We start from the raw sequence: 27,391 nt of genomic DNA on the forward strand, positions 1-27,391 counted from the left end.
ATTTTTATATATATATATAAATTATTATATATATATATATATGGAGAGAGAGAGAGAGAGACCAACCAATCAGGGGAACCTGGACGGGAAAATCTTTTCTACATTCTCATATGGCCCACAGTGCCTAGAAAACATATTGTACACAGTAGGTCTCATTAAATGAGTTATACTAATACATGGTCTGAATAGAGTCAAACAGGCTTACATCCCTCATTAGAGAGCTTCACTCTGTTTCCTGGTCCATTCAAAAAATGCCTACCACCGTGCTGAGTTCACAAGAAACATTCAAAAGCATGGCTGGGTGTGGTGTCTCATGCCTGTAATCCCAGCACTTCTTAAGAGGCCAAGGCAGGAGGATCACTTGAGCCCAGGAGTACAAGACCAGCCTGGACAACATGGCAAGGCTCCATCTCTACAAAAAAATTATAAATCAGCCAGGCATGGTGGCATATGCCTGTGGTCCTAGCTATTCAGGAGGCTGAGGAAGGAGGACCACTTGAGCCTAAGAGGTGAAGGCTGTGGTGAGCCATGTTCACACCACTGCACTCCAGCTTGGGTGATACAGTAAGACCCTGTCTCAAAACACACACACACACACACACACATACACTCAAAAGCAAATACCAAATGAGTTGAGCAAGGTCTTGGGAAAATAAAGTCAACACACAAAAGACAATCCCATTTCATTTTCTAGTCAATTATAATAAATATGTGAAAAGTGAAATTAAGCAAACAATATCTTTTACAATCACTCCAAAGAAAGTGAAATACTTAAATAAGTGTACACTTAACAAAATACATATAGATTTTATATAGTGAAAACTATGAAATGCTGATGAAAGAAATCATAGACCTAAGAGATGTACCACCATGTTCATGGATTCAAAGACGCAATATACTAAAGATGTCAGTAGTCCACAAATTCCCCTATAGGTTTAACAAAACTCCTATCAAAACCCCACCAGGGTTTTGATTTTGGCAAACAGAGACAAGCTTCTTCCAAAATATATGTAGAAAAGCAGAGGCCCTAGAACAGTTAAAACAAAGAAGAATAAAGTGAGAGTAATCATTCTGCCTGACACTAAGGCTTACCATATCACTACCGTATGAAGAGGATGGTACTGGCAGAGGAATGGACACATCCCAATGAAACAGAATGGAGAGCAAAAAATAGTCCCATATAAATATGTACAACTGATTTTTGACAAAGGGGCAAAAGCAATTCAAGGGAGTAGGATAAATTGCACTCACATGCATTTATTCCAGAAAAATGAAAACATGTTTGCATGAAAACCTGTATTCAAATGTACAGAACAGCATTATTTTCCATAGCCAAAAACTAGAAACAACCCAAATGCCCTTCAACAGGTAAATGGTTAAACAAATTTTCATACGTCCATACCCTAGACTACTAATTGTCAATAAAAGAGAACTACTGATACACAAAAAAAGTGCATGAATCTCCAGGGAATTATGCTAAATGAAGAAAAGTGAGAAAACGCAATCTCAAAAGATTGTATACTGTATGACCCTATAACATTTTTGAAATAATAGAATTTTAGAAATGGAGAACAGATTAGTGGTTGCCAGGGTTTAGCGATTAGGGGTTTTGGGTGAGGGAGGTAGGTGTGATTATAAAATGGCAAGATGAAAGATTCCTGTGGTGATAGAGTATTTCAGCATCATAACTATGAGGGCGGATAGACAAACCTACCTTCCCCTACACCCCCACACAAACTCACACAAAAAAAATGGGTACAACTAAACCTTAGAGTATCTGTATAATGTTGGTGGATTATATCAACGTCAATATCCTAGAGTGATATTATATTGTAGTTCTGCAAAATACTGAGGGGGACTGAGTAAAGTATACACAGTATCTTCTTTGTATTGTTTCTTAGAACTGCCTGTGAATATTCAGTTATATCAGTAAAATTTGCATTAAAAACGTGTGAACACAAACGGCACACTCATCCCAGACAATTTTCTATAATCACCCACCACCTTTCCTAACAGGAATGGAGAATTTGTGAATGATTAAGAGCATTCTACTTGCATCTCTTGGTGGGGGGATGGGTTGGGAGGGAGGCATTACAAGAAATAAAAATTGTAGAGATTATATCGGACCAATCATATCATCTTCATTTATGAAGACCCTACTGTTAAAACTTTGGTACATTGTCTAAGGTTCAGGAGAACAGATGTGGAAGTGAGTGTCCAGGGCTGAGACAATGTTCACAAACTAAACTGGGAGTTAAAAGCTATTTGGGGAGACAGTAAGGGGCAAGTGAGACAAGCATGGATTTTGGCATTTTACAGACCTGAGGTCAAACTTCATCTCTTTTGCCCACTGTCAGCAAGAACCTCAGGTGCATCATCCACCAGTATGGGGTAAAACCCTTGCAAGGTTTTTACAAGTGGTATTTTTATGAGTAAAGCTCCTAGCACATTCTCTTGACACATAATAACTGATGGCCTCTTAAACAAATATTATAATTGGAGGGATGTTCTTTAAAATTGTACATATTTAAGTTATCTGTATACTAGAATCCATCAGGAAACATATGGTATCTGTGATGTCCGGTATTCCCAGAACCTTGTCCTGCCCTGCTGCTGATCATCCCGGCCTCTCTATGCATAGAGATGAACAAAGGGGCCAGCCGGGCCAGGGAACTCTTACCTACCAAATACAGTTAAAGTTTTGACTCCTTGACCCAAGTGGTCTCTTCCATTTTCTCTTCCAGGAATTTAAACCTCAAAGGAGACAGTTGTCATCTGATAGCAGCTCACCAGAGTGTAAATCCATGACATCCAGCTGCTATGGCTGCTGGAGATTCCTGGAATTTTGTCACTGCTGGGGTTTTTTTGCTCATCTCTTCTTCCAAATGTTGAGCAATTCCAGTATTCTTCCAACAAATCTTGTATGTTGCTTAAGTTAGCAATGGTTTCTGTTACTTGCAACCAAAAACCTTTATGAATAGAAAGCCTTCAAAAGGTACCTGGAAACTATTCCCCAGTTTTTGTTTTGTTTTGTTTTTGTTTGTTTGAGACAGAGTCTCGTTCTGTCACCCAGGCTGGAGTGCAGTGGCCCAATCTTGGCTCACTGCAACCTCCACCTCCCGGGTTCAAGCAATTCTCTTGCCTCAGCCTCCTGAGTAGATGGGACTACAGGTGCATGCCACCATGCCCAGCTAACTTTTTGTGTTTTTAGTAGAGACGGGGTTTCACCACGTTGGTCAGGCTGGTCTTGAACTCCTGATTTTGTGATCTGCCCGCGTTGGCCTTCCAAAGTGCTGGGATTACAGACATGAGGCACTGTGCCCGGTCTATTCCCCAGTTTTTGTGTCCTCTGATCCCCACCAGAACCTAGATTCCTGACGGCCAACTCACCCTCATAAGGCTTATCTCAAGCACAACTCCAGGGGAGCAGCACCTCATGACCACTCTCTTGTGGCACCACTCTCTAAGATCAATGTTAATTGCCCAATTAAACAGCCCTGATGCTGACAGAATGTGAGCTCGTTAGTAAGTGCCAGAGCACATTCCAATTATTAACCTTTATGGTTGTCATTATAAAGAGGAGAGTGCAACTATGGATTTCCGCATGAATGATTACGCTCATCACTCTGAGCCAGAAGGAAGAAAGATGGGTAGAGGGAAAGGTGGTATGCTGCGGGTGAGTTACCCAAAACAACTTTAGAAGCAAATGACACTTTAGAAGCAAAGATGGCCATAAAGTGCCTTAGATCAGTGGCACATCAGAATCAAGAGGGGAGTTCTTTAAAACTGTAAGTTCATGGATCCTGACCCCAGAAATTGATTCAGTGGGATTAGAATAAGGCCCAAGAAACTGACTTTTCTTAAATTTCCCAGGTGATTCTCATAATCCACCTGAACTGAAAATCACTTAGGCAAATATCCAAGGAAACTACTAGTCCCAAAAGCAGTCCCTCAGCCATAGATTTCACATGAAACATGAATGGCTGCCAAATTTGTAAGGCCAGGAAAGCATGCTTACCAACATGACAGCAAGAACAAGGGGCTGCTGAGAACTGGAAGACCCAGATTGGGGTCCCAGATCTGAAATCACTGACCACCAACCCACTAGGGACGCCAGACTATCCGTCTGCAAAATGGAATGTTCAATTACACAGGCCTTCCATTTCTCCCAGAAATATGAGAACTGTCCCGTATTTATGTGTACAATGACTAAAAATGGTATGCAAGTTTAAGAGAATAATAGCAGTGAAGGGGGGGGACCTTTTACAAGATAAACCTTATGTATTGGAAGACAGTGCAGCTTTAGCTTTAAGTTGGGCACAAAACATTTGGAAGCAACAATAACATATTAAAAAACTTCCTAAGTTCAGTGATTCTTATAAAGAAATCTCACAGACGTGTAACAGGAAAGGTCTTTTACCAGTTTACATATTTTCCGCCAAATAATGTCTAGGGTAGTGGTCTTTGAAGGGAATTTGACGGAAACCTCCTAATGACATTAGCCTTCTAATGTCATAGTTATAGTTATAGACTATGTCCAATAAAGTAATTGGCCACTAAATGATGACAAAGTAACTATGAAAGTTTGACTACCTAATCTTTATAGTCATTATATACATAAGCAGGAATGGGGTATGTCAAATCACTCTCCTATAAGCTTGAAAATAGATAGGCTCTGTGTGAGTTGAAATTTTTTCTTTTTTTGGCTTCAAACCACATTCCAAGGGACCACCTATCATAGTTTTACACAGATGGCCATCTGGCAGGGAAATAAATTAAGGCCTACCTTAGAGAGCAAGGAAATGCATCCACTTAAAAATGTTATTTTAGAAGGGACTGTCTGATCCTGTTCACTTATTAACTTCATTAGAAGGCTAATGAATTGACTGCTGAGAAAATGAGAGGGAGCTCAGGCTGTGGACAGGGATGGGCAGAATTTCACACCCTTTATCCAAATGGCAGGGTTATTTATGATTGTGATAAAATGGTACTGCATTTGGAGGAAAGGGAAAACAACATAAAATAACCATCCACAGACACAATCCATACAAAAGTGTTACATTCTCTCAGCCACTGGACAAAAATCAAGATTTATGCATGCTGTGGTCCTGCCTAGTGGAAGAAAAAAGACGGAGCCATAAAAAGAAGTCCTCTTTCCCATAATAAATAGGAAAACATTAAATCTGTAATCCAGATCTGCTTCTCCAGTGTTCTCATTTCTCAATTCTCTAGCAAAGTAAGATGTCTGAGGGCCCAATATTTAGAGCAAACTCATTTCTCATTCTATTTTTTTTTTTTTTCAGAACAAAGACTTTCATAGATTATATGATGCTCCCTGTGTTTAATGAATTTAAACTAAGTAGTTTGGACAGGTGTTCTGGCTAATGTCTGCCAACTGGATAATATCCATCAGTGAACAGCAAGTTAGCAGAGTATGTTATTTTATTGACACTTGGATTGCAACTTCACCAGCAGATTTTACAAAAGAAGGTGGCTATGCTCAGAAGCAGTGCTGTTAGCTCAAGAAAGGTATCTTTTGGATATCATAAATCCTGTGTGGGCTTCCTGTTTGACTTCCCAGTATGACAGAGACTGTGGACTAAGAGTTGAAAGGGTTTCGAGAGATCATTTCATCTAAGACCTTTATTTGTGAAGAAACAGAAGGATGGCATGAGTAATCTGATTAATTAGTAATAGAGGTGGGCCTAGAACCCAAGCTTCCTTGGGTGAGTTCAGTGGTTCCCAAGAGATTTCAATTTAGTAAGGTTGGTCGTTACTCAGGAATTTATTTTTTCAAAAGCTTCAGCTAGGTGTGGTGACTCACACTTAAACAATCCTAGCATTTTGGGAGGCTGAAGCAGGCAGATGGCTTGAGCTCACAAGTTCGAGACCAGCCTGGGAAACATGGTGAAACCCCATTTCTACAAAAAATGTTAAAAAATTAGCCAGGCGTGGTGGCACGTGCCTGTAGTCCCAGCTACTGGGGGACTGAGGCAGGAGGATCTCTTGAACCTGAGGAGGTCGAGGCTGCAGTGAGCTGAGTGCAACAAGTTTGAGAAACATGCATGGCCCCACCCTGCCTTCCATGTTAATTACTTGAGAGACAGCAAAGCTCTTCAATGGGCTTAGATTCTCCAAAAGTTATATGAAAAGGAAACCAATAAAGACCAAGTTAACACTATGGTGAAGAAATTGAAAATCAGATTGTACTTTGCATCCTGTACCCCAAATCACCACCAGCAGCAGCAGCATCTGGTGTATGAAACCCAAGAAATACATTAACTTTCACCTTTTGCCAAACACAAATGAGGACATAAAGGGGAAGACAGGAATATTCTCTCTCAAGCAGAAATGCATAATTTCCAGGTATGATATGCCTAGGAGTCTAGATTTGTTCTGTACCCCATCCTCCTAAAGATATTAGCACAGTTGTTATCTGGAGCGTGGCTGAGGCTGCTGGGCTAATAGAGTAGGAGTATATGAACAAATCATAATTATATTAAATACTGACTACATTGACAACATTTGCATTCCATGCATTATTTCACTGAATTCCCACAAAACCTATATGAGATAGACTTTATTATCTTTCTATTTTTATGGAGAAGTAAACTGAGGCTCAAAGAGACTAAAACATTGCTCAAGATGGTATAGCTAGTAAGCAATAGAGCTGGGTTCACATCCAGGCTGTTTGAATCCAAGACCCACCCCCTTTAAACACTATATATGCCATCCCACTGTCACCAGGTGTTTCTAGGAACCATGGGAACTACCGGTATCTTTCCTTTTTATTTATTTATTGTTTTTGAGATGGAGTCTCGCTCTCTTGCCCAGGCTGGAGTGCAGTGGCATCATCTCAGCTCACTACAACCTCGGCCTCCCAGGTTCAAGTGATTCTCCTGTCTCAGCCTCTTGAGTAGCTGGGATTACAGGCACCCACCACCACTCCCAGCTAATTTTTGTATTTTTTAGTAGAGACAGGGTTTCACCATGTTGGCCAGGCTGGTTGTGAACCCCTGACCTCAGGTAATCCACCCACCTCGGCCTCCCAAAGTGCTGGGATTACAGGCATGAGCCACCAGGCCCAGCCGTCTTTCTTTTTAAGAAGCTTACACATCCCAATAGAAAAATAGGATATATTATATTAAATAGCAAAACAAAATATATTTGCCATATTGCTCTCTTCTCCGATTCATTCCTAGAATTGTTTTGTATTCTTTATGGAATGATGTGGAGTGGTAATAATAAAAATATGAGCATTTCTAGAGCACAGCCAGTCATTGCAGAATGCACTGTATTTTGTGGATATGTATATATTCTTACATATGCCTGCTGTTGTTTCCCATGTACATTCATCTTATCTTCCAACCAAATGAAACATTCCTTGAGGATAGCAATCACGACATACTTACTTTGCATCTCCCAGCAATGAACACAGGGCTGCTTACATAACGGATGCTCAATTAATATCAGTTCAATTGAAAGTTCTGTGACCCATTCAGGAGTTTCCACCAGATTGATTACTACAGCAAGCAAATAGGAGACCATCCCAGTTTTAGACAGAGGATTTCACAGCTTATATCAGCCCAGCCTTCGGGACCTCACATATAAAGAGCCTAGCGAATGGAGTGGAAGGCTTTTAGTTAACAGTCTAGCAAAAAATGTCATCCCAATCTGCAGTTTTGTTTCCGCTAATTCACTCAGATTCAGCAGGAATTCCACCAAGGAATTGGGGTGAGCAGCTGTAGAGGGACGGAAGCGCATAAATAAATCATGAGTGTCATTAAAATTTGTAAACTAATAACTTCTGGGAAGTCTTAGCAATTATTATCAAGGTTTTCTTGGCAAACAAAAAATTAATAAATTCAAAAGGTCTCCATTTTCTATTTTTAAAAAAAGCAGCATCCTCGAGAAAGGTCACTGACAGAACAATTAAGGAGGAAGTAAGTGGTCCAGACAACAGCTTGTGAACCAGATGAAAAGTCATAGAATTCCCAAGTGGCAGGAGTATGAGACAGCTCAATACATGGAAAGGGACACGGCAAGGTGGGGCTGGTGCTGGGATTGGTTTGGGGCTATTGAAAACTTTCGTGAGGTTTCCAAATCCTTATTCAGTATAGTTAAAGTGCTAAGCATTGCCAATGATCCAGAAACAACTAAGGCATGCATTCCCTGCCCTTGAGAAGTTCACAGGCTAGGAACAAATCACCAATATGGTGTAAGGATATAAAGCTACCGATAAGCAAAGGAGGAGCCTCCGACCCAGAGAGGAGGGTCATGGAAGGTCTCCGGCAGGAAGTGCCTGGGAATCCATACTCTCCATATACATCATAATCAATTATGGTGCGTCCTGAAGCCAGGCATACAGGAAGAATGGCTGTTCAGTCTGGTTTCTTTTCTAATAGTAGAATGGCTCCCATACTACTAGGGTGGGTGCAGTAAAGCAAGGCTAAGAGTGGGTGCAATAAAGCAAGCGAGGAGAGAGGTGAAGAACCAAGGTCTACCAATTGAAGGGGATCATTCTTTGCAAATGATTCCTGTTTCCTCTCGTGCCTAGACAACTGCAAATTCATTTAGCTCTGTGAAGACCCTAGTCCAGCAGCCAGAGGAGAGCTCCTGCGCAGATTCACACCTGTGGACACCTTGCACCTGTGGGGACCGCCTACCTGTGGCAACCTCATACCTGAAGTTCCTTTACCATGTATATTTTGTTCTGAAGCTGATCAGTCAGGGACCCTTGATGAACAGTCATGCTTAGGATGGACAGGCAGAAGCTGGAGAATTGCTTGCTAACCCATTTCCCTCCAGAAGTGGGTAACTTAAACTTCTTTAAAGTTTTTGTTTATTAGTCCAAGGGCTCATGTCCAAGACATACAGAAATGAGTCCAAGAAGCGATCTGCCAATCAGAAACATAAATCCTCACCAGTACATATGTTCAAAAGAAAAGATTTAACAACCTCAAGCAGTGGATTGATTAGCACTATCAGAGTTTCCACTTCCAGAGAAAAGTAACGTCCTTCCTCCCTAATTGAGGATCATGAATGCCCAAGTGAGGCAGAGATGCACGTGCATCCACGAGTGCAGAGGGCATAAATAGGGCACCAAGGCATGCACCATATGCAGTTGTCACGGAAATGAGAACAATGTGGTCCTCCCTTTGAGTCCATAGCAGCACCCTACCACATGACAATGGCCTAAATTTATTAGGAATGGAAGAGACATAAATAGGAGGGTTATGTCTGTATAGCTGCAAAGTTTCCATTTTCGAGAATGGCTACATGACACTGTGGAATGAGGCTCAGATCAAGAGCCAGGGAGTGCTCCTAACCTCAGCCTTACGACCCACGTAACTCAGGGAAAGCCCTGCATCCTTTAAACAAGTCGGTCCCCAACCTCATTAATTCTCTAAACATGATATCTTATAGGTGAAGTGTTTTTTGACTAAGGGATACCAACAGATGGTTGTGCTGTTGTGCTAAATGACAAATTCACATAACCACCCTGGTGGTGGTGAAGAAAGAACCTTGGCCACCAGCAGTAGAAGAGCACCAAGGTATTCCGGAAAGAATGTCACAAGGGCACAAAATACTGCTACACAAATTAATGGTTTTAAACAGTCTTTCATCTATTTAGAAGTAGATGGCCTCTGAATTATTAATCCAGTGAGGCAAATAATTATATCACATTGCCACCTGACAGGGGGTGTCATCTTGTCATGACAGCTGCTGTTCCAGGCTTCTTGATTATACAGAACACTGAAGAAGAATCCCTGAATTCAATTGCAACTTGGTTAAGCATGTTAAGCCGAATCACGAAGCTGAAAGGGTGCATGTTTAATTTAGTTTCTTTTCTCTGCACACTGTATTAGGAAGGGAAATCATACTGCTCTAGGCTCTATAAAATACATCATTATCAGTACAGGAAAAGAGAATGGGAGATACAGATCTTTAGAAGATGCGTGAGAAAGACAGTAAAAAGTTAGAAGACTCCCAATGAGGTCCCAGCAAACCAGGAAACCCCCAGTAAGTTTAGGAGCAGTCCCTTTCCTCAGTCATACTCTATCCAGGGGTTCCTAAGCTGGGCTTTATCAGGTCCGTGAACCTCCTGAAACCTAACACAAAAATATACTCATACATGATATTGATCAACAGGGAAAGCCCATAATATCCACCAGCTTTCCAAATCCCCATGAGGGCACACCATATGGAATCTGTGATCTGTAAACTCGCTCTGAGTAACTCCCTTTGCTTGGGCCTCTTCTGTGAATCTGGCCAATCCCCACACCCTCCGGACCTGGCCCAGCACATTCTCTTCCACAGACCAGCCTCACCTGGACTTTGCCCTGTGGTAGGGACATTTCTCCACTTGCCAAACTGCATCCCTCCCTTTGTGCCGACACCCAGCTTGAAGAATCTTTTCTATAAAAGAATATCTTTGACTAGATAGAAATTGGTATTTCAATTCCTCCCAACTAGCACAAAGGACAACATTCTAAATCACTCTTCTCCCCTCCCTAACCCCCGACCTTCAAACTCAAAGATCTCTGCTAATTCCTAGATAACACAGACTACACTCCCTTGGTGTCTTATAATTTCCCTCACATGCACCTCTGCAGCGAGGGATCCTTAAAAACAAAGTTAACAACGGAATGAAAACTCTATCCAAACACAGGGCTATGACAATCATTAATAATTACAATTAAGTAAGCACTTCCTATGTGTGAGTTACTGGACTAAATGTTTTTACATTTGTTTCACTTAATCCTTAAAACAACCCATTCATTAATTTACTCACTAAGTAAGCATTTATTAAGCACCTCTTGTGTGCCAAAAAATCTTCTAGACACTGAGAATACAGCACTGAATTAAAGTGAAAAAAATTCCCTCTCTCGACAAGCTTCGATGTGAGTGGGTGTGGGAAGACAATAACAAAGCAACAAGTCAACATTCAGCATGCCAGCTGGTGATAAGGGCCAAGAAAAACATGTAGCCAAGTGATGGAATGTGGAATCCTAGGGAAGGACCTCATGATTAGGTGACCTGTGACCCGAGAGGGGAAGGAAGTGAGGTGTCTGCTCTGTCGCCTGGGAGCACTAGGCAGAGGAAAAATCTCAGTGTAAAAGCTCTCGGGAAAAGCATGGTGGTATGTTGGAGGAATAGCAAGAAAAATGAGGCTAGAGCAAAGACATGTTCTGTGCCAATTTATATGCAGGGAAACAGACTTAGTGAAGTCGATTGAATGATAAACTCCCTTAAAAGATATGTCCCCATCCTAACTCCCAGAATCTATAATGAACCTCATTTGAAAAAAAAGTCTTTGCAGATGTCATTAAGGATTTCAAGATGAGGTCATCCTGGTTTATCCAGGAGGACCTTAGATCCTCCAGAAGGAACATGGCCCCGATGACACCTTGATTTCAGACTTCTGGACTCCAGAACTGTGAGAGAAGACATTTCTGTTGCTTTAAGCCACTCAGTTTGTAGTAATTATTATGGCAGCCCTGGGGAACTAATAGAGAGAGATTAAGTAAAATGCCCAAAATTACACAGCTTGGTGGTGGACAAACTGGGACTTCAATCCTGGCAATGGAACACCAGGGTACCTGTACAGACACCAAGCTATACACTGTCTCTTGGTACATGCTGATGAATACACTGGCTCTTGCAATTATGAGAAACACCCTTCATAACTTGAAGGCCTCTAGCATTAAGCAACTGGCCTAGGTTCCTATACTTGCCTGGCCTGCTCCTAGAAATAGCCAAACCTTTTCTGCAACATAGGGTAGCAGGAATAGCTGTTTTTCAATGTAAAGATAAAATTTTCTGGCATGTTTCACAATTTGACCAAGCAGACACCACAGGAATGAGGCTTAAAGTATCACACAGCATCACTGTGCTTGGGCTTGAAGGGAGGTTTCTGAGGCTCTAATTCCCTGGAAAGTACCGTGTGAGTGGAAATAGTCATGCTTTCATTTGTTAGAGGCACGGTGGTTACTTATACCTCTGCCAATTTTCATTGAGCAGCAAAATTAGGTTTTAGACGTCCTGTGAAAATGGAGGCAGGCCTCAGTTGATATGAGCAATTAACCCCTAAATATTTAATAGATGCTGTGACTACTCCCTCTTCCCTGGAGAGAAGCTGCCTAGTTCTCTGCAAACAAACAGGTCAGATGAAGAAGCATTTCACACCCCAGTCCCCTCTGCTCCAAAACCCCAGGAAACCCTCAGGGCAGGACTTAGGGATGATGATGCAGCCAGATGCATGGCTTTTTGTGACAGCTTCCTGCCCAGTATTGACACATCACAAGGTAAGTGGGAGAAAACAAACAACACCTCAAGTCTCATGGACCTAGCAGAGAGGGTGAGGCACCAAGTCCCAGTGGCTGATGAGACCCACTGTCGACCCGTGTGACTGCGTGTCAGTGTGGTCGTATGGGTGTGCGTATGTACGTGATGAGGTATACACATAAGTGTGTGTAACACATGAGCATTCCCTGTCCTGAGAAACTCCCAGTTTCATGGCTTTATTAAGGTTCTCTCTGACTTCACTCACCCATATCCCTCTTCTCCCTTGTCCTGTGTGCACAAGCATTGCTAATAGGGCTAGCTTATCCACTAGGCACAAGAGGTATAGCAGTTTTAGAGGCCCTAAAAGTGTTTTATTTTAAAATCAAAAGAATAAACTGGGCTGAAACAAGTGTTTTAATACATGATATTAATGTAGCTGTCTTTATACCAATGCAGGGGTAAAACAGACCTTTTAATACTATTTTATGGGGCAAGGGGCCCCTGAAGGAAAAATGCCTGGGGATCAGAACATCATCAGACGAACTTGTATCTGTACCTCTTCCCGTGTGTATCTGTGCCCATGGTACTGCCTTCTCAAGAACCACAGCATCTTACAGATGCAAAGGGCTGGCGACAGTCCTCTGGCCAAGACTCACACATCCAGGACAAGAATCCCTCCTACAGCAGGCTTCCTAATCAAGAAGCTCTACTCGTGCATGTTTATCTGATCTCTCTAGCCAGGCCCCACCTTCTTCAAGTAGAATGAGATACTCCAAAAACACAGAAGCAATGAGAGGGCCAGGATATATATGCAACAGGTTCCAAAAGAGATAAGCAGAGGAGGAAAGGAATTCACAGGTGGGGGCCGTTGGTTCCACCTGGAGCATTAGCATGAGCTTCCAGGAAGAGGACTATCTTCTGCTCCTTCCAGTCCACACTTCCCAACTGCTTCGCTTGCGTTTCTTACGTGAGCCAAGCCAGGGTGGCTCCTTACGAATCTCTAATCCACTTACCTCCAAAGTGAACTCTCAGTCACGCTGCCCAGGTTGAAGTCATATAGCTTCGTCAGGATAAGTATGACCTGCAAGGGGTTGGGGATAAGGGCAGAGGAGAGGAACAAAGGGAGGGAGAAAAGGAAGCTTAGTTTAGTTTGTGTAACAATATACAATGCATCTCCTATCACCCAGAGGAGGGCTTAGTATTTATCCATTGAGTTGTGGGGTATTATAGGATCAAGCAAGGGGAAAAAAAGTTATTAATTTAATGCATCCCTATAACTGGTAGCATTTATTTTAATCCTGACAGTGCTTTGCATTTGAAATAAAACATGCCAACAGGAATTAATTGGCTATTGACAGTTGTTTCTCCACATCTGTCCTCCTTCAAGGTCAGACACAGGCCAGCTGGCTTTGTTCACCACCAAGGCCACCCAGAGATCAGATGATAGGCTTGCTTTTGATCCAGAGATGACTCTGATTCACAGAATTGGACCTAAAAGGGTAAAAGGGAAGTGGGCCTGATTCTGTCTATAAAAGGGGTTCAAAGATATTTTGTGTTTCCATCAATAGGGCCTTGGCAGGCATAAATACGTGAATGCAGGCAGGCCTACTTCCCCAACATCCCCGATACCATCTGCCATCGACCATGTATCACCTGCCCCCACTACTGTGGAGTAAGCAGATCATTGAACCCCACTGGACTCCACGACCACCTTCTTGACATCAGTTGATGTTAAGTAACCCAAAAGGAAGCTGCACGTATCAGACAACTGAGGCTGCCTGTAATCCAGTTGGTGGTTTTCTTACCCAATCTTGGGCTGACCAGTCTGTTCCCATACCCTTTCTCCAGCTGAGGACTTGGCCATCAGATGTTGCCCTACCTGCCTCTCATGCATCTAGGCAGTGGCTTAGGCACAGCTCCACATCTAAAAGGATGCCAAGCGCGTGCACCTGAATCGATTTTAATCAAAATGCAGGTGCATAATACACATTGCCTGCTTGCACGCGTGATAATCCAGTTACACATAATTGTGTTTATCTAAATTTAATGCACAACTCATTTTACTTTTTTCAGCTCCTTCCCATTCCACAATTTAACTTCCTCCAGTTCATTTTCACAGCAACCATTAAATTCTTTCCGAGATAATGAATTTCTGCTATTGAGATGGGACTTTCCCATTCTAGGTATCCATTTAAGATTAAAGACAAATAATCAGCCATTATATTGAACATTTTTATGGCACTTAACTAACAACAAAATGCTCACTTCGAGATTTATTCTCATCCAGCACTCCATGGGGTCAATAAGCCCCATTTCCATTTCTTCTATATAAACTAAAAAAAAAAAAATTAAAGGCAAGGGATATGATCCATTATGTGCCAAAGGTGACTGGGACATTCAATTTCTCTGCGGTGAGGAATGGAAGGCTGGCAAGAAACATCATCAATGGCATGGCTATTTGTAGAATAGTGGAATTTACCAAGCTACCTGTCCTATTACCACAGCACAAATCAAAGAGTATGTATTAATAGCACACACCAGTGGCACGGCTATTTGTAGAACAGTAGACTCTACCAGGCTACCTGTCTTATTACCACAGCACAACAGCAAGGAATGAGGAACCCATGCAAAGAATTGTTCTCTACAGTCACTTAGAGGTCTTTGCCCCTCCCATTCATAACCAGTTTTCTTGTTTATTAAAGCCAGAGACTAACAAAGAAATATACTTATCCATAGCTTCGCCAAATATCTAGCAAGTTGCCAGATAATTTCTGTTTGCTGATCAGTGTATAGGGTACACACATACACACACACAAACACACACACACACACACACACACACCCCAAAGTTCTTCTGCTCTTGATTTGACCTTATTTTATATACCAAGTCTTTCTTAAAGTCACTGTGTAAAAGCATGGAAGGCTATGTGCAGGCCATGCCAAATTCTGGAAACAGTAAAAAAGCTCAAAACCGATCTACTAGGAATGAGTCAGAATGACCACCTGACTCAGGCTCTGCAGGAGCAAGTCAGACCATTTCATTTTTTCCCCAACATCAAGCCTTCAGGGGACATGGCTCTAAAAAGTGCAAAATCCATGTAGAATGAAGAAAGAGATGCTGAGGGTAAGAGTTTCACTTAATTAGCAGAGCTTCTAACCACTAGATCTGGAAAACCCTTCTCCTTACTCAAAGCTTGGACCACCCTGTTTTTCCCTCCCTCCTTCCATCATTTCCTTTCTTCCTCTATTGAATGGCTATGATATTCTGGCCACTGGGCTATATATGGGGGATACAGAAATAAAAGATCCAGATTCTTCCCTCTAGAAGCTCATAGTCTAATCTAGTAGGGGAGAAACCTAAAAAATGAGCAGGCAACTCCTATACAGAGTGATAGGTGTTATGGTGGTGAATGCAGAGAAAACCAGGGAATGTTGAGGCACCAAATACAGAAACTAGATAAAGAAGTTAGGGAAGGATTCCTAAGGGTGAAACCCAAACTAATACCTAGAAAGAGTAGAAACTAACTAGCTAAAGGGAGTGCTGAAGTGTTTCTATACAGAGGAAGCATCATGAGCAAAGACGCAGGCGTTCTGTAGATAAACCACCCAAGAGAATATTACCAGACTCTCCTTAGTTTCTCCTTCTCCTCAGTAGCTGCCATGAGAACGTGCCTCTCAGATCTCCACCTGCAGGAAGCATAATTGACTAAGCACTCCAGCTGTTGTGCTCTGAAATCCATTGCTACCTCTTGCCAAGCCCACACCCCACAAAAGCTGCTCCTGGCCAATGATTACATGCAACAGAAATAATAGGCAGACACATTCCTGGGTGACAGGACTCCTCTGATGGGTGACATTGATGCTAAGATCCCCTAACAGCCTTGCTAAACTTTCCACAGAACCTCACTACAGTCTGAGATTCTCCCAGCCAGCCTACCTGCCTGCCTGCCTTCCTTACCCATCTCCTTCACTGCGGGGTCAGATCTCCATCTCAGCCCAGCAGTTGTCCCAATCTGCTCTCGCTCTTTTCCCATTTTCTCTCATGGGCATTTTTCCTAATAGGTTTCTCAGACATCTCATTTCATCTTCATGTCTGCTTCTTGGAGAATCCAGACTAACATATCCTTCCACACTTCTATGAATATTACTTCTGTCTTCATAGTAGATGGTTTCAATTTTACCTCTTAATTCGTGCACTTTCTTGATCAGAAAACTTTACGGGCTTGCTCTGCCAATGGGTAAAATCCATACTCCTTAGACTGGCACACTTAGACTCCACAGTCTGGCCCATGCATACTCTTCCAATCATTTTTTCCAGTTTGCAAAAACCTGTCCTCTGTTTTAAACAATCTAAGTTTTTCAAGGTACCTCAGGTAAGACAAACACATCCTCACATCTCTGCTTTCTTTCATGCTCTATTGTTATATCGCTGCCTGTGCCCCATCCTTTCATTATCCCCTGTACTTGCCTGCCTGATGTTGGAGAAACAGTCCAAAGCCCACCCCTTTCAGGTGGCCTCCCAGGATTATCCCAGACATCAAAAATGTTCTCTCCTGTGAAGTCCTATTTTGCTTAAAATGGAGTCATGCAATTTATCGCAAACACTATCTTGATAGCTTCTGAATGTTACGTGAGTGGCCTTCTCAACTAAAGCCTACACAACTTAAGGTAGGGATTGTGTTTGGTACTTCTGTCTCCTTCACAGGCTCAGCATATTGATGGTTCTTATAAAATAATCGCTTTTGAGTAAATGAAAGATATTGATATTGTGTTGGTAAATCACAGACTTCAGCCGGAGATGCTATTAAGCCAGTCTACTGCTCTCATTTTATAGATGAAAAAATGGAGCCCCAGAAAGGGGAACACGACTCAAGGTCAAGTCTCAGCAATGTCTGACCTTGACCAAGTGCCCCCAAGGTAGTGCTCTTCCCATTCCATGAATAAGCCGGAGCCTGAGAGCCACTGGGGAGCCTGTTAAATGCTGATTCCATGGCCCACCCCCAGCAAGTCTGACTCGATGGAACCTGAGTAGGATTCAAAACTCTTCTGTGGTAGCCAGAGGACCACATTTCCAGAAAGGCTCCATCACATCATGGTTCCTTTCCCACCTCTCTGCTACAGTGACGCTACCCACTCCACCATGGTGAAATCCTAATCTAGCAAAACACCACTTCGTTTACATTGAATTCAACCTTACAAATAAAGCAGGACACATATGAGGAGGATACCTCAGCAAGGTCACACCAGCATTCCCCAGAGGAAAAGTCAAAACACTGAGAATTATAGGATGAAAACTCCTTTTCCCCTGGAGTCCAGCACAGAAGGACATTAATAGAGCCATGAAGAGATGATAATGTAACCTTCAGGCTTAAGACATTCTATGCCAAGCAAACAAAACCAAGAGCAAGAGAAAGCCTGACCTCTCCCATTGCTCACAGCCTTCCAAAGGCCACTGGGGAGGAGTGAATTTCCACGGAAGAACATGGAAAATAGAGGCAATAAACCCAACTAACAAGCCTGGGGCTGTTGGGCAAGTACTCAGACCAGAAAGAGATGAGTGTGTGGCTCCGGAAACAAAGTGGGTGGATATGGCAGGCAGGATGGTGGAGGGGGTAGTTCCAGATCTACAGCAAAACCTGACTTGAATCTCCTCCAGCTGATGGTCCCAGAATGAGAATGGGACTCAAACTCAAGGAAGAAAAAGCAGGAGCTAACATTAATTGCACTCCTACCATGTGCTAAGTACTACACTGGGCAATTCTCAATCCTCACAAAAAACCTTTGAAACAGAGCAGGTATTATACAATATCTCCCATTTTATGGATAAAGAAACAGAGGCCCAAGGGTTAAGAAAATTGCCCCCACAGCAAACAACCAACAAGAGACAGAGCCAGCATTTCTGCCCATGCCTGTCTTACTCAACCATGCTTGTTCTGCTCTCACATGATGCTCCTCCACTCAGTAAGTGTTTATGTGGGCTTCTGTGCAAAGCAATGAACAGGAATGCAGACAAGAGAAAAATGCACCCTTGTCCTCAAGGAGTTTATCATTCATTCATGAATTCCACAAATATTTACTGAGTACCTCTTATGTGAACTAGAAAGACAACTGCTAAACTCTGCAAATCAGGGAGAGAGATCTAGAGCTCAAGGCCCAGGGGTAAAGATAACTTTTGTTTTCTTTGTTCTTGGAGAGAGAATAGGAAGCAGAGATGTGTAATGAGAAAAGAACTAGGCAAATTGTTGGGAGACCCAGGTTTACCAAATAAGCTTTGTCAAATAAGTACCTTTTTGACCTAACTGGCTATAATCCTGGGGGGATTTTAGACAGCAGGAGAAATGAAAATAAATTGGAATAATTCATGAGTAATAGCACTTCTCTCTTCTTACAAGCTATATACACACATACACACAGAGAATAGCAGAGAAGTCTGTCTCTATGTGTGTGTGTGTGTGTGTGTATAGCTGGAAAATTACATTTATGGAAGTACATATAACTATTTTAAATTGGCATCTGACATCTTATTTGAAATAACACTGTTCATACATCTCTTATAACTTCTGTCATACTGGGATAATATGATTTCTCTGTATGTCTGTCTTCCCTGTTAGACTGTGACCTCCTTGAGGTCAGAAATCAGGTCTCATTTAGCTCTGCATTCCCACCACCAAGCACAACGGCTGACACATGGAAGGCACTATACAAGGTCCTTTGGATGAATTATAAATATGTGGCAGTAAAAGAAAGGATGAGATGATAAATGTAGGAGAGAGGTATGGATAATGCTCTATAAGATTTGAGAAGAGGAAGCAATTAAGTCCAGAAAATGTGATTAACAAAGTCTTCATGAAGGAGGGGTTATATGAGCTGGGTCTTAAAGCGTGGTAAGAATTTCTATATACTGAAATGGAGCTTCTCTGCTTTCTTTATTTTTCTTTCTTTATAAATTGGACAGGGGTAAATAGAAAAGAGCAGGGGGTAGAGGAAACATTCTAGTTATGAGAAAAGCAGTTTAGAGATGGAGCAGTATAGGCTGTGTTGAGTGCACCATGATATACACAGGATCCACTCAGAGACATGGCAAGGCTTTGCCAAGGTGGGAAACAAGGCACAAAGGACAAGGGAAGGGTGCAAGAAGGAGAGTGGAATTGCACTTGGTGTAGCCAGTAATGATTTGATTAAAAGCTCTACAAGAGTGAAGAGGGTGGTGACAATAGGAGACTATATTATCATAAGGGACCACCATAAATAAGGTGACAATAAGGGACATAGCTGACCTCTTACAAAATCAGTTGGTGTTGTCTTTGTTGAGTGTCTACCTTCAATTTTCTTGTCCCCAAGCACCTCGTATCTTCTGCTGTCCTCAAATGCTCAAGCCAGCTTCAAACACACACAACACTGCAACTAATGCCTTTATTCCTCACTTCTTCTCCATTCATCTATTCCTGCCCAATGCCAAGCACAGTATAAGAATCTTGGTAGTAAAGTGATTTTTTTAATGGTTGCTGTAGTCTTGAAATGTATAGCCCTCCTTAACCTGCTGCCTTCCAAGATTATCCGTATTTGAACTAACAAGTCCAAGTCCCTGACAGGGTTGGGGAGAGTGATATTTGGTGCGACTCTACACATCCCATTTTCTGTGTGAGAGGAAGTGCCCACACTCTGAAGTTTCAGTCCCTATTCCACCCAAGAATCCTAAATATCTCCAGGTCTAAATTCATTCACCTCATTGGATCCAGCCCTCTGCCTCCTGGATGGAGCTTGCAAGGCCACATGGAGAAAATGCAGCACCTGAAACCAGAGGGTTGAACTCAAGACCCAGCCTTGACATACACTCCTGTATGTGCCCAAACAATTCATGTATGTTTTCGGAATTGGCTGTGTTTTACTAAAATGGGGTAACGGTACACTTTCCCTGCCACGCTCACAGGGTTACTGATTCAAATCAAATAAGGGATGCCAGCTTGCTTTATAAGTTTTACTGTGCAAACATGAGTTATAAGTGTGACAATTATTCTTCAGGAGACAAGGGCTTCTAGTTACTCATATTTGGTGGAAGGGTTTCAGATTCTAGAGTTGCTGAGCTCCTTCTAAAAAATGCCCATCCATTCTAGACCCTTACTGCAATACAGGAGGATGCAAATCAGAGCCAGTGTCCTCACCTGGCACCTCCACTCAGCTTTGGAAGGCAGGCAGAAAGCCCCAGGGGATTCCTGTCCTCTGAAAGGATAATGCATAATCTGCAAATTCATAAATCACTAGGACGCTCTGGCTCGTGAGCACATTCAGTGAAGTGAGGACCTTTAATGCCTGCAAAATTTTACTCTGAAGGAAAATTACTTTAGTTCATTAAACCTTCCTAAAATCTTGGTGCCTTTAAATCCATGGGGCTCTCTGCACATCCACCTCTAGGTCCTCTCACTCTTATGACCTCACTCCTGCCTGGACCTGATAATTCTTTGCTTTCAGTCAAGTGGAATAGGACTCACTGACTTTCTTTACCAGGAGTGGTAGACAATGGTAACATAAGAAAGTTGCTAAAACATACACTTCGGGGACAGCCTGCAGGAGTGTGTTTTAAGTCTCAGCATGGTCTTGTGAGTCTTGGCATCTTCCTCCCACCTAGAGGAGCCTCCCCCACAGGGAGTAGAAATTAAACATCTATAATCCAAAACTCAACTGACCCACAGTATGAGAATGTCTGGGCACCAACTGGGTGTCCAGAATAAGATAAACAGTGCCCACTGCACACCATGAGTTTACAATCTAGTTGGGAAGACAAGGAATTATTGATAGTACAAGAGATACCAACTTCGTCAGTGTCTGATGCAAGAAATTTTACAAAACTGTTAACCCCTTTCTCTGTTTTATTTAAGGGAGTATTACCAACTCTGTGGCTCAGTATGATTCCTTTCTCATCTTGTCCATAGCAAGCAAACACTGAGTCTCCTGAAATGTGTTGGGGTGTACTGCATTGACCAATTTCAGTCGTCACAATTTTTCCATTCATTCACCAAACTAATATGTATAGCATGCTTCCTTTTTGCCAAGTGCTGAATCAGCAGTAAAGAAAACAAATCAGCTTCTTTGCCCTCACTAAGTTTATATCCTAGCAGAGGGAAAAAAAAAAAAAAAAAAAAAAAAAAAAACAAATAAATAGGTAACCAATGCAATAGTCAAATGGCAGTGAGTGCTATGGGGAAAAAATAAGCAGGAAATAAGAAATAAGAGAAAAAATTAAAAAGTGCAAACATGCAGGGGTGTTCCAGCATGGGCTAGGGGGTGGCAGGTGGGGAATGAAGGTTGCAGAAGTAAATAAGGAGCTCAGAAAAGGTCACTATGAGAACTGACACTTAAAATCCTGAATGAAGTGAAGGGTGAAGTCACATGGTTCTCTTGGTAATAAACATGACAGGCAGAAGCAGCAGCAGATGCAAAGATCCAAAGGCAGGAGTGTGCCCGTCGTATCCAAGGAACAACAGGAAGTTAATGAAGTTGGAGGAGAGGAGAGAGAGATATTGGAATGCTGAGACCTCACTGGGCCTTGAGAAGCACTGTAAGAACCTTGGTTCTTACTCCGAGTGAGATGGGAAATCAGGAGAGGATTTACATGGAGGACTTAGGTTTCAACAGGATCACTCTGGTTACTGTGTTTAGAAAGGCAGTTAGGGGATGAGAGTGGATGAAGAGCCTACTGTGATGTAATCATCCAGGGGAAATGCGGTATGGACTGGATCAGAGTAACAGCAGTGGACTGGGGAGACAGGTGAAGAGGGGCAGGATCTAAATATATTTTAAAGATAGAGCCAAGGAGATTTGCTGACAAATTAGATACAAGGTGTGAACAAAAGAGAATAGTCAAGGACGACCCTCAGCATTTGAACCTAAGTGACTAGAAGCATGGAATTGCTGTCTCATGAGATGAGGACCATGAGAGAAGAAGGTTTGGAGGAAAGATTAAAAGTTGAGGTTCAGACATTAATTTTGAAATGCCTAAGAGATATTCAAATGGAGAAGTCAAACAGTGAGCTGGATAAATGAGTCTGGAGTTCAAAGAAAAGAGTTTGGGCTAGAAATATCAATTTGGGAGTTGTCAGTGATTGGATGGGCTTGTAAGACATGAGTCTAGGTTCAGTCACTAAGAGACCAAGTGTGAATCGACTAAAGCTATGAGGATTGACAGCTGGGGCATGTCAGCATTTAGAGATCAGTGAAATGAGGCAGAAAAACCAGTCTGTTTGGACCTCTCAAAATTGGCACAGGGGATATTTGTGTCCTGTGTGAATGCTCACCACATGGTGATTACTACAGAGACTTTCAAGCATCAGATGGACAGGATGGTGTCTTCTGTTGAGATCACTGAACCTCTTCCCCCAATTACCCCTGTGTTTGCTCTGTATGGAGTGGCCATTGTGGCAGAGATAGAGGCTTTCCCTAAGCTCACCATGGAATCTCCCCCACCAAGGCTGATGTGGAAATAATCACTGCTGAGTTCCCAATCTACCAACATAAGAAATCAATGCTGAGTCTCAACATCGTGCATGGTGGCAGGTTGATTGCACAGCATCCCTCTCATCTCAGAGAGGGCAATTTCTTCTCACTGGAATTGCTTTCCCTGCCTGTAGTGATTATGCTAGAATCAAATATTTCAATTTCAGATTGCATTATTCACTGTCATGGTGTCCCATACATTACTTCTAACAAAGGAACTCATTTCACAGCAAATGAAATACAGTCATGGACCTGTCCATGGAATTCACTGGTCTTACCACAAACGTGATCACCCAGAGCACCTGGACTGATACAATGGTTGAGTGGACTTGTGAAAACTCAATGACTGCACCATCTGGGAACTGACACCTATGTGAGGCTGTGGTGCTTATCCTCCAGGATGTGGGTTCCACCAAAATATGGTCCAAATACCAAGGTCTGAACATCAACAATGAAAAGTGGGAGAGATGTCTCTCCTTATCACATCCAGGAAGATACCACAGAATATTTATTTCATGTCCCCACAACTTGGGGCTCTGTTAGAAGTATTGCTTCCCAAGGAGGGAATTGTCACCAAGAGGCAAAACACCTGTTCATTTATTTATTTATTTATTTATTTGAGATGGAGTTTCATTCTTGTTGCCCAGGCTGGAGTGCAATGGTGCAATCTTGGCTCACTGCAACCTCTGCCTCCTGGGTTCAAGCTATTCTCCTGCCTTAGCCTACTGGGTAGCTGGAATTACAGGCAAGTGTCACCATGCTTGGCTAATTTTTGTATTTTTAGTAGAGACAGGGTTTCACCATGTTGGCCAGGCTGGTCTCTAACTGCTAACCACAGGTGGTCTGCCCACCTTGGCCTCCCAAAGTGCTGGGATCACAGGCATGAGTCACCATGCCCAGCCACACCTGTTCTATTGAACTGGAAGCTGAAAGGAATATCCACCTGTTTTGAGCTTCTCATGCTACCACTGGACAAACAGGTAATGAAGGGGTTACTTACCAGCTGGGATGACTTGTCCCTATTGTCAAGGAGAAACAGAGATGATGTTTTATAATAAGGACAAAGAGAACGATGTCGGAAACCTATTATTATTATTATGCCTCTTATTAATTTCAAGTGCTCCTATTGTTTTCAAGTCCTGAAGTACAAGTTAACAGAAGGCTACAGTGGTAAAGGCAGAACTATTAAGGATTAAGATTCTTCAGAAATGACGGTTTGAATTATTCTATCACACTATGAGGTGGAAATCCTTAACACTCTGAGGTATTTGCTAAGGGCAAAGGAAATACAAAATGGGTAGCTAAAAAAGACATGGCCTATCAATTATGCCTCAGGACTAGTAACAGAAATGAATATAACAGCAATTATGCATATTTCTCCTTGCGCGCTTTATGTGCGCATGCACAGAGATGAGAGAAACCTCAGAATGTGTGTGCACGGAGATGAGTGCGAATGCAGGATCCCCCATTCCACCCCCCATCACCTGCTGCTTTCTGTGTTCTGAGTGAAAAATCAGAGTGCTTGACTGTTCTGTGACCCAGCCAGCTGCAGGTTTTCCCCAGCAAGCTTGAACCCACACTGGTCTCTTGAACATGAACTGACAAAGGTATCTAGGTTGTTGCCCAAAACACTACAAGAAAGGGGTCCTGGCCCTGAGCCAAATGCCTTAAACCATCTCATAAACTCCTTTCCCTGACCACGTTGCTTGGACAGACCTAGGTAGATCACCCCTTTTCTCTTGCCGTCTGTCATGAAGATTGCTGCAGCACTACACTAAGTTCCCCTAATGAATGCTTTGCACTGATCACCCTGGGGTTTAGTGCTTCTTTCTTTGGAATCCCAACTGGCCCTACCCTGGTACCGTTTGGGGCACTCCCTTGTGGGAACTACCCTTCTACCACTTTTGGGATAATTCCAGCCACAGGTTCAGCAGGGCAAAACAGATAAATAGATGGTGCCCATAAGTTACTCTCTTCTCTTACTCTCTCTGTTTCTTTTCTTTTATACAAAGAATGTTAGTGTTGGTTAGCTTCACAACTACTTTTGGTTATAGGATATCCACACAGGATTGTAATAGGTCTACAAAGCAATCAACATCACCCAGAGAAGGGATAGCAACTAATGGAACTTGATGAATCTCTTTCTTGATAGAGAGTGACAGTATCCTCATAGTATAAGTTGTTGTGGCTTGGTGCGGTGGCTCATGCCCATAATCTATAATCTCAACACTTTAGGAGGCCGAGGTGAGAGTATCATTTGAGCCTAGGAGTTCAAGACCAGCCTGGGCAACATGGAAAGACTTTGCCTCTACCAAAATAAAATAATAATAATAATTTTTAAAAATTAGCTGGGCATGGTAGCACACACCTGTGGTCCCAGCTACTCGGGAGGCTGAGGCAGGAGGAACACTTGAGCCCAAGAGGTCAAGGCTGTAGTGAGCTACATTTGCACCACTGCACTCTAGCCTGGGTGACAGAGAAAGACCTTGCCAAAAAAAAAAAAAAAAAAAAGAACTCATTGCATTATATTAGGCAGAATCACAAGGTTAAATATGAACAGGAGGGTGGAAAAGAACACTCACAGTAGCCAAAGGGGTAGGCTGTGCTGTTTACTCTCACCCCACAATCCTGCCTAGGTATGGCAGGTAACGAGGGCCCTGCAAATTACATTTCTAAAACTCTCCTGTGAGCTGTCTTCAAGATTAGTTCAGCCAATGGAAGGCATGAGTGGCGACCGGCGGAGGAGGGAGAAGCAGCCCTCTCCACGCATCTGGCTTCTGATGTGACAACACATCAGCAGCAACAGAGGTGGTGGAAGCAATGGGGACGGGTCTCAGTGACCAGAAGCACAGGCTCCTGGGTTCTTCTGATGTACCTTAGCACATACAGCAGGAACCTAGGTGGGACAGACCCTTGTCCTCTAGTACTGCTTTCTCTCCTCCTGGGCAGTCATGTAATGGTTCCTGCAGTGACCAATCTTTGAGCAGCCTTGCCTTTCCTCTTTCTTGCTCTTCCAGCCTTTCCAGCACTCTTGTAATCAATTCCTGCATTCAATCTCTTCTTTTACAAATACTATGCAGCCATAAAAAAGAATGAGATCATGTCCTTTGCAGGGACATGGACAAAGCTGGAAGCCATTATCCTCAGCAAAATAACACAGGAAGAGAAAACCAAACACTGCATGTTCTCACTCATAAGTGGGAGTTGAACAATAAGAACACACAGACACAAGTAGAGGAACAACACACACCAGGGCCTTTCAGGGGTCGGGGGGCTAGGGGAAGGAGAACATTAGGACAAATACCTAATACATATGGGGCTTAAAACCTAGATGATGGATTGACAGGTCCACCAAGGCACATGTATGCCTATGTAACAAGTCTTCATGTTCTGCACATGTAACCCAGAACTTAAAATAAAATTAAAATTAAAATTAAAAAATATCTAGAGTTAGAGGCCCTGGCTGGCACAGAACAGGCTGGGAGACACAAGGATATCAAGGAGAGCATGAGTTCTGGAAACCGAGTGAGGAAAGCATTTCAAGGAAGAGGGTGACCAGCTCCCTGTAAACTGAAATACTACTGACAGTTTATGTACAAGAAAGATCAAAACTCAATCATTGGATCTGGCTACTAGATGACCTCAAAAGCCTTCAAACTAGCTCATTTATTTAATTTCTTATAAAAAATCTCTAGTGGCTTCTCGCTGCCTTTAGGATCAATCCAAATTCCTCATGGTATAAAAGGTCTTTCTCAACCTGGCCCCAAATGGCAGTTTAAACTTCTTCTAGAGCCACTTTCCCAAATGACCGCTGAATTTAGCCACACTAGAATACCCTATCTCCCATTCTATTTTTCCATACCTTTCCATATGCTCTTCTCCCTCCTCTGAAAGCCCTTCTCCTGTTCTCTACCTGATGCTGTCCTTCCTTCTTATGCTTCCATATTCAGCTCAAATATCAACACTCTGATGTCTCAGCTGTTCTCAAAGACAGAACTGATTTTCCCTTAATCTGTGTTCCCCGAACTTGTTGTACATACCTCCAGTTTTGCTACTCACCAGACTATAATTTTCTATCTGCACAGGCATCTCTGACACTAGGTTATATGCTCCCTCAGGACAAGAACCCTGATTTTCTCATCATTGTACTATGAAAGTATTATTAAATGTGTCTTTGATGTGGCATCTGTTAATCAACAGAGATATAACACACTTCTTGAGTTCAAAGTATTACCAGAGGTGTTCAAAGGAGGAGAAGATGAATCTGAGCTGAGGTGGTCAAGACATCCTCACAGTGGATGAGAGGCTTTGATGAGATCATAAGAGATGGAAAAAGTTTAAACTCTCGGCCCTCTCCTTTCTGGGAGCAATGTTTTTCCAGGATTTCTTTTCCTTAGATAAGCTAGTCTGCCAAGCCTCTCTAGAAGGGAGAGTTCAAGGAGGCTTTGAAATAACTTTGAGAATATCCACAAGAGGGTAAGGAGAAAGGGACACAGGAGCAGGGTGGGAAGATAATGAAAGCAATCTCCCGAAATCAGACTGTATTAAGTTTTAAAGAGTTATCATTCTCTAAGGGCCACTGGAGAAGACAAAGGTACCTCGTTTTCCTGTG

General features: G+C 42.5%; 1 protein-coding gene across 1 annotated transcript in view; it reads right to left on the reverse strand.

Moving 5' to 3' along the window:
• Nucleotides 1-27,391, reverse strand: part of SORCS3 (sortilin related VPS10 domain containing receptor 3) — a 620,373-nt gene that overhangs the window by 410,589 nt on the left and 182,393 nt on the right. Inside the window, exon 2 of the mRNA XM_017851830.1 lies at nt 13,302-13,369. Coding sequence (XP_017707319.1) covers nt 13,302-13,369 — 68 coding nt within the window. The remainder of the gene's footprint in view (nt 1-13,301; nt 13,370-27,391) is intronic.

Source organism: Rhinopithecus bieti, unplaced genomic scaffold (assembly GCF_001698545.2).
Source record: "Rhinopithecus bieti isolate Rb0 unplaced genomic scaffold, ASM169854v2 scaffold_31787, whole genome shotgun sequence".
NCBI lineage: Eukaryota > Metazoa > Chordata > Mammalia > Primates > Cercopithecidae > Rhinopithecus > Rhinopithecus bieti.